The 13,545-nt window shown below is 43.1% G+C and overlaps 1 protein-coding gene across 4 annotated transcripts in view; it reads left to right on the top strand.

The window, feature by feature from the left end:
• Positions 1-2,878, top strand: part of Mylk (myosin light chain kinase) — a 231,307-nt gene extending 228,429 nt beyond the window's left edge. For all 4 annotated transcript variants that reach the window (XM_021634632.2, XM_021634634.2, XM_021634630.2 and 1 more), the window contains one exon: positions 824-2,878. In XM_021634632.2, coding sequence (XP_021490307.1) covers positions 824-1,077 — 254 coding nt within the window. In that variant the 3' untranslated portion in view covers positions 1,078-2,878. The remainder of the gene's footprint in view (positions 1-823) is intronic.
• Positions 2,879-13,545: the final 10,667 nt, after the last annotated feature.

The raw sequence follows: 13,545 nt of genomic DNA on the forward strand, positions 1-13,545 counted from the left end.
ATATATATACATGTTTTTATTCCATATATTTTTAACACTGACCTCTATAGAGTGTGTAACATAGGGACAACCAATGGGACTCATCCCTAGAAACAGACAAACAAATTACCTGCACGGGGATCATAATAAGATAGGTTTTCTTTTTCTCAGACATCTTACCAGTTCCTCAGCCTCTTGTTTTAGATACACATCAACTGCTGTATGCAGTTAATATTTGTATATCATAAATTAATCCATTCCAGATTTACAAGTAAACTATTTTCCCAAATCCTATCATGCAACAACTTATCACAACTCAATTTTTAGAATTTATGCAACTCCAAAAAGACCTCTCGTACCTGTTTTGTTTTGTCTTCTTAACTTTCAACTCAAATTTAAGCTAAGCTTGTATATGTTTAATTTTAAAAGATTTTACTTTCATCAAGAAGCTGTCTAGCCTTAGTTGTTAGAATTTGGACTGTCTTTCTAGAGTGCCTGGTGTCATCTGACAGTTAGGCATTGTAAGTGTCATTGACAATTCACGGTGCGCACCTGTAATCTCAGCACTCAAAAGGCAGAGGCAGGGGGGTTGAAAGTTGGAAACTAACCTGGGCTTCATACCAAGACCCTGTCTCAAACAAAAACAAACTTAGACTATTCTATTTGAGGTTTCAGAAATGAGTCTTTGCAACATATGTCTGTGCTCTAGCATAAATATGGAAATGTATCCTAGGAGCCACCATCATGTTTTAACCAACAGAGGCAGCTTCAGAGCCACTCGACTGAGTTAATAAGAGTTTCGGATTACAGACTCTGCAATTTGTGTTCTCTCCCTGGGATGCAGGGTACCCGGACCCTGAGGTTGTCTGGTTCAAGGATGACCAGTCAATCAGGGAGTCCCGCCACTTCCAGATAGACTACGATGAAGACGGCAACTGCTCTCTAATCATCAGCGATGTCTGTGGGGACGATGATGCCAAGTACACCTGCAAGGCGGTCAACAGCCTCGGGGAGGCCACCTGCACTGCAGAGCTCATCGTGGAGACCATGGAGGAGGGGGAGGGGGAGGGAGGAGAGGAAGAGGAGGAGGAGGAGTGAAGCAAAGCCAAACAGAAGCGGTTACTAGGTCATTTTAAAAGGACTAATTCCTTAAAGTTCAAAAAAAAACCCAAGCTAGAAAAGGCACCTAGTGTGGTAGATTACCTAGTTAGGCCATTTGGAGGTTGTTCTGCCGACAACAGCGGTTGATACCTAGCAGTGTTATTGACGGGCATTAATTTGAATTAGATAGCACCTTAAAACCCTAGTGCAGCTAGTTTCCATTTGGGGGAAATCACCAGCAACTTGTCTAATCGATTTGATTTTAAAGAGAAAATAGCCAAGAGAAATATTTCCCTGGAAAAAGTCAGACATGAACTGAATGTACCCTGAAAAATAAAGCCACTATCAGGACTCATCCTGTTGCAACTCAGCCCGGCTTCCCTGCTTCCCGGCTTCTCTGCACCCCACCCCCCAACCCACCAACCCAGAGAACCAGTCCTGTCCCATCCTGCTGTCTCTCATTCTGACGCAGGAGGCATTCTGCCTTCCTACACTTGCAAACCCTCCCTTCCTCCCCCCCCCCCCCCCGTTTCTCTCCCCATTCCACCTGCCGGCTCTCCTGACTCTAAACCTGGCATGAGTTGCAGCAATGAGGACATTAATTATGTTTCCTTCATCCTGAAAACAGGTTCCCTGCTCATGGATGACTCTGGCTTCCTGGGGGAGGAAATCTCTCTTCTGAAATCCTTAGGAAACTAAACTTACTCTAATTTCTGAGCGTCTGGCAGTTTCAGACATTTGTATGAGAATCCATGAAGAAAACAGAATATCCTTGCCGATGTGGTTTTTTTTTTCCCTTAAATGATGATGCATATTTGTGCCATTAACAAACTGTCAGTCTGCATATGCAGTAAAGATCTGTGCATCTGGACGTAGAAAGACCAGTTTGCTGAAATGCTGGTTTTAATTATTTATTGGGCACTATGAAACTGATTTCAAGTGGTGAGCAACCGTAGAACTCAGTGTGCATGGCTGTCTCCTTCTAGACAGTCTGAGTTTAATACATCTTCATTCTCGACACTCTTCAAAGACCTTGGCCTGCCTTCTGGGGTCCACCCTTGTTTTCTTTCTTCAATGTGCATTTGCTTTGTCTCCAACCTTGAGCTATATTCTTAAACTTGATCAGTGCACACAGACTTGCATCCTTAGCAATTTTTACTTTCTTTCACTTCATTGGCACTTACTTTTTTTCCCTTGTAAAACTTTTTGAAGGTCATAAACAAAGACCATAAACTGATATCCTAGTACGTTTCCTTTGTGTGTATGTGTGTGTAACATTCCAAATACTATTTTCTTTTCCACTGTTTGTAAAGTGCATCAGATTAATTATTTTAAAGGATATTTAGTAGTTCCTTAAAAAATCAATTTTAAATTACTTCTGTGCAATCCTACACAGTACCAACATTAGAAATTTGATATTTTTTAGTCTTCTTATCCATCCTACTTTAGCTGCTAAATTGCCAGTACTTTTCATTTTTTGCTTCTTAAGCAGTTACAGTATCTTTCATTATAGCCACAGTATTGCCACAGTTTATTATAATAAAGGGGTTTTAACTTGATTTAGAGCATTCAAAGTGTTTTCCATCACTTTTGTGTTTATATTGTAATCTTCGTGCGTATGTCGTGTTTATGTGTGCATGGGTGGTTATACGTGTGTTTATAGGTTAATGCCTTCTTGGGATTGTGTTAATGTTCTCTCAATTTATCATGCCATACAAATGGTGACCGAGAATGCTACGACTGTAGTTAGCTCACAATTTCTAAATAAAGGATACCACAGTGCATGGTGTTTGTTCAATCTTGGTACACTTCTCTTTTTTTCCATCACTAACTGAAGAGTCTGCGGATTCATTGTAGTGATTACAGCCAAGCACTGTGCTCATAACTGTGAAGAACTGGCTTATAGAGCGGGGGACATCTCAGCTGGTAAAGTGCTTGCATGGAATTGAGTTGAGATCTTTGGCACCTGTGTCAAAGCCAGGCTCAGCAACGGGCAGGTGTCACCCAGCACCTTAAGGCAGAGACAGGAAGCTTGCTGGTTAGCCAGCCTAGCCAATCAATGAGCTCTTCAAAATAAAATAAAAAAAAAAAACAGGATGGAGAGAATTAAGTAGACACTAGACATCAACATACGGCTGGCACACAAACACACACACATGAATTGGCTTACACAGTTGTGCTTGCTCTAGGACCAAAATTAAGATAGCTCTTGGGTTTTTTGTTTTTGTTTTTTGTTTTGTTGTTGTTTTGGTTTGCTTTGGTTTTTGGTTTTTCGAGACAGGGTTTCTCTGTGTAGCCTTGGCTGTCCTAGACTCACTTTGTAGACCACGCTGGCCTCAAACTCACAGAGATCTGCCTGCCTCTGCCTCCTGAGTGCTGGGATTACGAGCATGCACCACCACACCCGGCTGATAGCTCTTGTTCTTACAGATGATATAATTTACACATTTAGTTCCAAGTCTCAAGCAGCAGTTTTGTGCCACTACATTAGGAAGGATTTTAGTTTTAGAACTGCTGCTTGTTTGGGGTTTTTAACAGTAAGTCTTACCTATAGTTTAAGTTCTCTCACATCGCAGACTAGTCTTCATCTTAGAGGCTATGTCCCTGTGAGTTTCTGTGAGACCTCTGATAAATTTTCACATGACACCATTTGACTCTGTTGGACTAAGTTTTCCTCTTTCATAACTGAAGAAGAGGGCTACAAGTTAAATCATCTTGCGCAGTCACATTGGTGTCTGTTAGGCAGACGTCATGATCTCCAGTTAGGTTGCTCCAGGGCAGCGGTTCTCAACATTCCTAATGCTGCGACCCTCTAATACAGTTCTCATGCTGTAGTGACCCCAACCATAAAGTTAATTTCATTGCTACTTCATCACTGTAATTTTGCTGCTGTCATGAATTGTAATGTAAATATCTGTGATCTCCATAGGGGTCGAGACCCATGGATTGCAGCCTTGTTTCAGATATTCCCAAATTAAGTTCATCAAACATTCATTATCAAATAATCATACTGTCAGTTGGTATGGTGGCTTATACCTTTAATCCCAGCACTCAGGAAGCAGAGGCAGGGGGATCTCTATGAGTGTGAGGCCAGTCAGTCCAGCCAGGACTACACAGGAGACCCTTTCTCAAAAAGCAAACAAATAATAATCATACAGTCTCTAGAAAGTTTCTTGCGTGTTCACTCATAACTTCAGGGATCCTCTCTGCAGTCACTCTTTAAAGGCAAATGCTTACAAGATACTCAGATAGGACTTAACTGGTCAGTCAGACAAGTGGAACTATTTTCCACATGGACTATCCTAAGAACTTACCGGCCTGACTCACCCACACATCCTACTCCTTCTAGAAAAGCTGCTACTTGCTATTGTTGGTAGCTTGTACCTCTGTTTCACCATTTAGTAAATTAACACAGTAATAGCTCCTCATTCATGAACTGATGTAAAGAGTAACTGAGCTCATGCACAGTCCCTGAGTCTGTGAAAGCCCCTGTGCTGGCACACAGGTTTGTGCCAGGAGCCCTCTCCACCGAGGGATCTGATTGTATACCCATGGAAACAAAATGAATATTTGAAAAGGTTATAAGCTATGAAAGGTGGAAATATTATATATATATGTACATACATACGTATACGTATATTCTGCCCCAAAGAATAAAATCCCCTTGAAGAACCATTGACTTTACCTATAGTGCTGGCTAGTTTTATGTCAGCTGGACACAAGCTACAGTCATCAGAGAGGAGGGAGCCCCAACTGAGAAAATTCCCATACAATCCAGCCCATAGAGCATTTTCTTTTTTAAATTTATTTTATTTTATGTGCATTAGTGTGAAGGTGTCAGGTCCCTTGGAATTGGGGTTACAGACAGCTGTGAGCTGCCGTGTAGGTGCTGGGAATTGACCCCGGGTCCTTTGGAAGAGCAACTGTGCCCTTAACCACCGAGCCATCTGTCCAGCCTGGAGCATTTTCTTAATTAGTGATTGATGCGGAGGAGCCCGGCCTGTTGTGGATGGTGCATCCCTGGGCAGTGGTTCTGGGCTCTAAAAGCAAGCAAGCTGAGCAAGCCACTGAGCAGCATTCCTCCATGGCTTCCACTCCTGCCTCCACATTCTGCTTGAGTTCCCGCCCTCACTGCTTTTGATGATGAGCTGTGAGTGAAATAAACTCTTCCTTCCGCAAGTTGCTTTTGGTCATGGTGCTTCATCGCAGCGATAGTAACTCTTTTTAGGTTCCTACCGGCTGCAGGGCATGGCTGGCATTCCCTGCCCTCTACCCCTTTCTCTCCCCCTTCTCTCCCCCTCCTCTGTGTCTTCTCCCCTCTATCTCTCTGAGTGAACCTCTTCCCTCTCTCCCTTTCCCTACCCCTCTCATTCTGCTTCCAGTAAACCTACATTTATTTAATATAGCTTCATCTCGCCATTAGCTCGTTCTGTTTTATTTAATCAATCAACTCTGACTAAGACACCTATGTAACTGCATAAAAATAACTTCTAGGAGTAAGTGATGCTCCAACTGCTCTATTGAAGTTTAATAGTCTCCAAGCTCTCCCTTTTTCATCCTTGAAGGATTTGAGCATATCTGACCTTATGAGTCTTCTTTCCATTCAGCAGTTTTCTCAGCTTGACTTTAATCACATTTAACCTTTACCCCCCCCCAAATTCCCTGCTTTAATTGCTATTTACAAAAGCAAATTCACATTCATTTGCTTCTGTCTGCATATTAACCACAGAGCAAACAGGTTGCTATGCAGAGGAAAAGGCTAAGTACGCATCTTTTCAAAGTTGTCTAGAAAGCTCAGAACGGAGATTTCTATTTTCTGGGGTACTGGAAGATGAAGAGTTTCAGAAATAGAAAGTCACCAGAGTAAGGAGAAGGATAAACATGAGCAGTTCAACATGGGCAGATATTCTATATTCCTCAGAACCTCCATTGAACTGCTCACAGAGGGACACAAGTTTTAAAGCTGAAATCCCTTGGGATAGGAAATCTATCAGAAGTTTGGATGGTGACAGTAACTATCTGTAGAGAGGGAAGCCATGCTAAGAGAAAAGTAAGTTTATCAAGCATTTGCACTCCCTCTCACCTCTCCCAAGCCAGGGATATATTTGTCCCCCGAGAGTTCACAGAGGACTAGCAGCTGGTGGAGCCGGGTACCTGTGACAGGGAGACTCCAGGGAGTGGACGGTGCAAAGCCTTCAGAGCCAAAACCAAAAGTCCAATGAGAAGAATAAGGCAAAGGAAGGGGTTTCTGCTAATTAGATATGACGGGAGACCCCAGGTACTGAGCTTGAACACTTCAGGGGCATCCACCAAGGGCAGGAAAGACCTTTGCCCTAAAGAGATGGCAATTGCTTGATGGTGGCATTTTTAAGGCAGGTTGACTTCTGTAACTTGGTTGTCCCAGAGCTGAATCAGTTAGGTGTCCATGACAACAGATGAGTGTCATGCTCATTACCTAGAGCAGAGTCTGTTGGGCTCCATTTCCTCTAACCACAATCCTCATTCTCCCTGTAAAGTGAACTAACAAAGGGCCACATACTTCTGTTCCCAGTAAGTTACGTGCGTACCAAGAGTCAATAGGTTTGTCCATAGACTGCCTAATGCCATTTATACATGTAATTTCGGTTACATAATTTAATTATTACATAAGGCAGCAACAACTGTAGTGGTGAGGAGGAGAGCGGGTGTTTCTGTGGGAGCTAAACTGAGAGTGCTAGTCATGCCTGGCTCAAGGAACACCTGTGTTACCCCTCAGACCTCCCAAAACTGTGCAAAATCGAAGCAAAGGAACAAAAGGCATAAAACCACAAGGGCAAAGGATGAGAGCAGAGATGATCGTTACATAAAAATTACAGGTCAGCGGTTTGGTCCAAGTTCCAGCACGAGTCCCACAGGCCAAGCTAAAAAAAAAAAAAAAAAGACTTGAGTCGTTCACCCTAGCATCTGAGGCAACCATACCTCAACAAATCTATTTAATTTGGAAACTGAGCTGTGCATGTAGCCCCGTGGTAGCGCACTTACCTAAGATGAAAGGTTCTGGGACCAAACCCCAGCACAATTAATTAGCTGACTAATTAAAATGTACCTAAAGTAAGCTGACGTTAAACAATCCATTATTTTTATTGCTCAATCTTCCTCTCCCTAAGTTAAAAAAAAGCATTTTTTGCTTTTGTTTTTACTTTCTTCAGCCTTTTTCCATCTATTAGACCCATCTCCTCTGCTCAGTGTTGGTCAACTCTATACATGAAGGCAAAGCCAGTGGAGACCCATAGACTGACCTGTAGTTTTTTTATATGTATAAATGCACATATATGTGTGTCCCCATGTGGAGTGAGGCCAGAGGTTGATATCATGTGTCTCCTTTAAATTGTTTTCCCCCTTGCTTTTGAGACAGAACAATTCACTGAATCTGGAGTTCATTGATTGGTTAGACTCGTTGGCCAACAAGCTCCTGGGCTCTGCCATGTCCACTCCTCAGAGCTAGGGTTATAAACATGCATTACCACATCCTGCTCATTATGTGGGTGGTGGGAATACAAACTCAGGGTCTCTTGCTTACAGAACAAGCACTTTACTGACTGAGCCGTCTCTCCAGCTCCCTAAATTGTAGGCTTCAATTGTTAACAAAATTACAGAATAGGCAAACTGGGAATTAATATAAAATTTCTACTCTGTTGTTGTCAACAGAGATAAAAAAAAAAATCACTTCAGAAAGCAAAGTGATTCCAAACACAGAATTACAAAAGCAGTGAAACTGGACGTCTCTACCTCTTGCTCACAAGGCAGATGGCAGTCCCTTCCCTCACTGTGATAGAAAAGGAGGTGGAGAGGGCTGAGGATTGGCAGACACCAGGCTCATTGAAGGGGCAAAGGGGCCACAGAGTAAACATGGGGACTGGGGAAAAGGTTGCATTCTGAACCTTGATCTCTAGCCCTCTCCTACTGGGTGCCTGCCCGAACTCTTGACTCCCACACAAAACTGGATACAAAACGTGAAGGCTCGGGTAACACGGGCCCCTTGCTTTTGGTTTATTTGTGTTTTATTTTGTTTTAGCATTTCAAGGCAGAGGGCCAAGGAGATAACTCAGTCAGGAAAGTGCTTGCTTTGCAAGCATGAGAAATTATGTTCAGTCCCCGGAACCCACATTTAAAAAGCCAAGTGTGGTGCCCAGGGTGGGTGGGGGGAAGGAGGGACAGTCAACAAAAGCCTTACTCAGCTGTGGGCCCTATGTGCAACAATTCCATGCAGCCTTGCAAGATGAGCCCACTACTGCAATACGGATACAGCTACTGCTTGTTACGAACTGCAAGGTTTTTACTGTGCAGACATGACTCCCCACACATTCACTTCAATCCCTCCGGGTAGCCAGCCCATTGCCCACCTAGTTGGCCAGGAGGGAGGGAAGCTTACCTGGGGCCGGTGGGTGCAGACAGGATCTTGGTCAGCCAGGAAGTGCTTGGGTAAAGGACACACCCCTGGGAAGAGCTTTGGAGAACTGGTTTAGTTTATTGAGGGAAACAAAGGCTATTTAAACCCTTAGAGGTGCCTAGGGGCGAAAGGGTGAGGTGAGTGTACATCATTGGCTGAGGCCCTGGTGCTGGGGATGCCTCATTAGCATGAGGAGGAATTCCAATTCCAGGTGCTGCTGGAAGTGACGCCATAATGGGAAAGGAAGTTTAACCTGGCTACCTGCTTTGTGACCTCCTCTGGTGAGGCACGGGTGAAGGGCACAAAGACATGCAGGTCCAGGACAGAGGCAGAGCCATGCTACTCCTGTCAATCTCAGAATGAGTTTTCTGGGGTTTGGACACACCTCGACCCCACTCTTGCTCCAGGCCTTCTCCCGCCGGTCCCATGGCTCCCTGGCCCCACACAGACAGTTACAAAAGCATAATAGTTTAATCAGGTCAAAAACTTGTAGTATTTTTATATCATCATCCCTTAGCATGTAACTATTAAATTAGTATATTTTTAGATTGTATTCTGCTAAAATGCGTGATTTTTAAGATTGCTATTTGAGTTGCTAACTTGCATTTCATCTTTTAAAAGAAATCATTAAATGAGTTTTAGCTGGAGATTAGGACAGGGTTTCCACCAACTCCTGAAATAATCCTCAGCTTACTTCTGCCGTTTTCTACTATGCATTTATAAAATTTATAAAATGCAGCATTGTCTGCACTAATGATCAAAAAATCAAAATAACTGACGTTCCATATCAGTAGTTCTCAACCTGTGGGTCATGACCCCTCCGGAGGTCCAATGACCTTTTCACAGGGATTGCCTTAGACCTTCAAAGGGATCACCTAGACCACTGGAATAAAACAGATACTTATATCATGATGCCAAACTTACAGTTATAAAGTAGCAACAAAAATAACTTTTTGGTTCAGGGTCACCACAACTTGAGGAACTGGAGCAAAAATGGTGCTCTGCAGAGCAAAAGAGGGAGCAACCCAGCCCCCTTTACTTCAGTGGCTGCATAGTCTCCTGTTCCAAGGAAAAGCAGGGTCCAAGAGTCTCACAGCTCTTAAGAGATTATATGACTCCGTTCCTTGGGCAGTAACCAGATATGTTGATTTTGATATTTCCTATGATGCTCATTTTGTGTCGGGGTAGCTTACCACACTTTCCAGTTAGAACATGTGCCAGTAAGGAGCCTCCAGTATAAACCAACCAACAGCTCCTTCCCTGGCTCCTTCATCTTTAACATTTGGACGTGAGATCATCTTCTAGCCAGCTGATACTACTTAAGTCCTTGACAATGGAGTAACACGGAGAACCAAATGGCAGGGTAGAAGCTTCCCATGGGTGGCAGCGGAAACAGTAAGAGCAGCATCTAATGTCCAGTGGTGGCTGTGCCAATGACAGAAACTTGGATATTAACCATGTTCTTCCTGTGTATTGATTTGCTCTCTATTTCTGGCTGCCTCATTTCCCATGGTTCCTGTCCCTGTCCAGAGCTCATTCTTCAGCTTTTCCATCAATTTTATGAGCTAGCCAATGTCCTTTTGATTAAAGTCCTTTTTCTCTAACTAACCAGAGTTGGCCTCCATTGTTTAGAATCTAGAAATCTAACTAGCATATTACATCTTTCATGCAGAAACTTTTTTGTAGACGAAAAAGATGATGAATAGGACTAGCTGTCTTGTTTTATAGTCTTACCACCTCTGTGTGGTATGCAATTAGGAGAATGGTGACTATAGGATGACCTCCAAAACGCAAGGTGAATTGGAGAAGGCTATCTATAGTGTGAGGTCAAATATATCCTACCCAACAGAAATGAACATTGCTGTGGTTTAACTGTCTTCTTCAAAGCTCAGGTTGAAATGGAATTGCCACTTGGGATTAAAATTGTGCACTCCAGCAGGGCAGTGGTGGCACACGACTTTAATCTCTGTACTTGGGAGGCAGAGGCAAGAAGATCTCTGTAAGTTCAAGGCCAGCCTGGTCTATACAGCATGTTCCAGGACAGCCAAGAAAAACCCTGTCTCAAAACAAAACAAAACAAAACAAAAGATGGTGTACTCCTTTTGCAAAAGACCGGAGTTCAATTCCCAGCACCTACATTGTGCCAGCAGCTCACATGGCCTGCAACTCAAGCTCTACTGGATCTGATGCCTCTGGATCCACAAAACTTGCACTCTCCTTTACACACCCTCTGCTCCCCACAAACACATTATTTTTTTTTTAAGAGGGAAGGCCAGAAACCATGTGAATGTTGATGATCTCCTGCTGACTTAAAGGACAAGGGAGCTACTTTTGCAGTGCCATCAATGACCGAAGACTCACAGTTGAGGAAGAGAAACACTGAAGGCTTCAGTAACAATCCTTTCCCCTATCCTCTCCCCACAAAGTAACAGCCTCAGCAGGAAACCACTGAAGAAGTTCATTTAAAGGGGACAGGGGTTTTTCTCTTCCATCTATTCCCACATAAATGAGACTGATACCTATAAATTTATTCAACAAGCTTTAAAGCACCTAAGCTTAGCAGATATTAACCCTCTATGCTATTTTGCTATTTCCCAGCCATGTGCCCAAATATTACTTCCCAATTCGTCCTTCTAGGGCTGTTTCTCAGGGCAAAATTCCCTTGGCCATGAGCTCATGGTCTGTCCTGCTCCACAGCGACCTCTCTCTTCTTCCCCTTCTTCTTTCTCTCCCTTTACCTGTGGTCCCTACCCGAGACCCCTCACTGGATCAAAAATCCAGCCTTTCTCTCTCTTCTGCCCAGTCATGGTATTGTTCAGCCTTTTATTAATCAATCAGAAATTTGGGGGAGCCTTGTTCGGAAGGCAGCTATGCTCACCACCATACCACCAAGGCATACTTGGGGAGCATTCTTTACAAAAACTTTGGTCATTACAATGTCCATGTCTGGACTGCAATCTGATCTTGGGGCACAGAAATCAGCATCTGAATACACAGACCCCAACAAACTAAAGATCTCTCTCTCTCTCTCTCTCTCTCTCATTTTCATTTTTCAAGACAGGGTTTCTCTGTGTAACCCTGGCTATCCAGGAACTCATTCCAGCCTGGCCTCAAACTCAGAGGTCTGCCCGCCTCTGCAGAAGAGAACTATTTTAACAACTTGTGACAAGGATGCTGAAGTTTAGCTCTCCACCAATGAGAGCTTCTGGGGGACAGGTGTGGATGGGAAGGAACCCAGTTTTCTTTAAGGGGCTGCCCACTGCAAATTTGACCATGCTCCAGTCTGGGCAACACAAAATGAACTTGTGTTTGGTTTGTTTTTCTTTCTTCTTTTTTTGGACAGTGGGGGAAGGAGAGAGGTCGCAAGGGTTGGGGTGGACCTAGGAGGACTAGGAAAGTGAGTGTGATGGCGGGCATGATGCGAAATTCCCAAATAATCAATAAAAATATGTAGAAAATAAGAGGCAAGGCATTTAAAAGATGATTAGGTCGGAAAGGCTCTTCTTAATGAACTGATGGGTTGGTTAGTGATTGTGAGAATGGGGCTGTTGTAAATCGGGCCTCTCCCTTTCGCCACTTTTCTCTTTATTGCATGTGCTTGCTTATCCTTCTGCCATGCTGTGCAGCAAGGAATTTCTCGTCAGGTGCAGCCTTTCAGCCTTGGCATCGCCGGACTCCAGAAGTATGAGCCACATACGCTTCTACTGTTTATAATTTACTCTTTTGTGGGATTGGTCATCAAATCCAGGTTATATTATGATGGGTCAGTGTGTTATCACTAAACTACATCCCCAGTCCAGGTTGGTATATTAAAAACTCAGCATGGTAGAGATGACAGTTCTCCAGAAGTTAATCTTAAATAATATGTAATGCCAATAAAAAAATCATCATATCTTTTGTTGTTGTTTGTTTGTTCTGTGGAACTTGACAAATAGATTAAACTACATGGAAACATAAAGGTTCAAAAATTGTCAAGCCCTGGGAGAATTTGCTTTATAATCGATCAAGATTTATTATAAACTTTAGTAATGAAAGCAGTATGGTATTGGCGTGGTGATGGTAAGAGAACAATGGGACAGAATAGAGAGCCCAGAAACTTTATACTTAGATATGAGAGAGGGAAAACATGAGCTTTTTAGTAAGCGCTGCTGGGATGGTTGGGTAGCCACACGGAAAAAAAATTCACAAAATACATGAGACTGAGCAATTGATAGAGAATAGAGACGTATTTCTATGTTTTTCAAGTTCTGTTATTATTCGGTTTAATTATGTATACTCCTGTGTCACTGCATGGCTACGTGCCTATGAGACCAGCTGTCTGTGTGGGTGAGGCATTGGATCCCTTGGAGCTGAAGTCACAGGTCTTGAGCTACCCAGTGCGGGTGCTGGGAACCTAACTCAGGTTTTCTGCAAGAGCAGCGCTCGCTCTTAAATGCTGAGCCCCAGGATGCAATTCTTCAGTCCTGGAGGCTGAGAAGTCCAATGCTGGGAGACTTGCATTGGGGGAGGGCATTCTTAATGTGTCTTCCTGATGTGGGAAATGGGAGGGCGAGAGAGAGGCAGAGAGGGCACAGTTCCTTTCGCTGGCCACGCATTCTCACAGCTCCCTCCTGAGATGGTGGTGTCGATCCATGACTCTCCCTGGCTCTCCCACCGCATGAAAATTCCATCTCACCAGGGTTGTACTGGGGATTAAATTTCTAGTGTAGGAAATCCGGGACACATTCAGATCATAGCACCTGTTACCCAAAAATCATCGTCAGACTTAGGTATGAGAATAGCATTTAAATTTTTTAGAAATTGATATAGAAGAGTAACTTTACAAGCTCAAAGATAGGAGAATTTTAAGACTAGATAGCAAACTTACCAATCAGTGGAAAGATTGATATTTTTTTAGTAACAACAACAATTTTTGTTAATTAAAAGATAAAACAAGCAAAAGAAGGGAAAAAAAGAAAAGAAAGAAAAAAAAAACCACCAAAATCTAGGTATGGAAGATATTTGCCATGTGTAAAATACAAGATGAGTCTCCGAAA

Source organism: Meriones unguiculatus, chromosome 17 (genome assembly GCF_030254825.1).
Source record: "Meriones unguiculatus strain TT.TT164.6M chromosome 17, Bangor_MerUng_6.1, whole genome shotgun sequence".
Lineage (NCBI taxonomy): Eukaryota > Metazoa > Chordata > Mammalia > Rodentia > Muridae > Meriones > Meriones unguiculatus.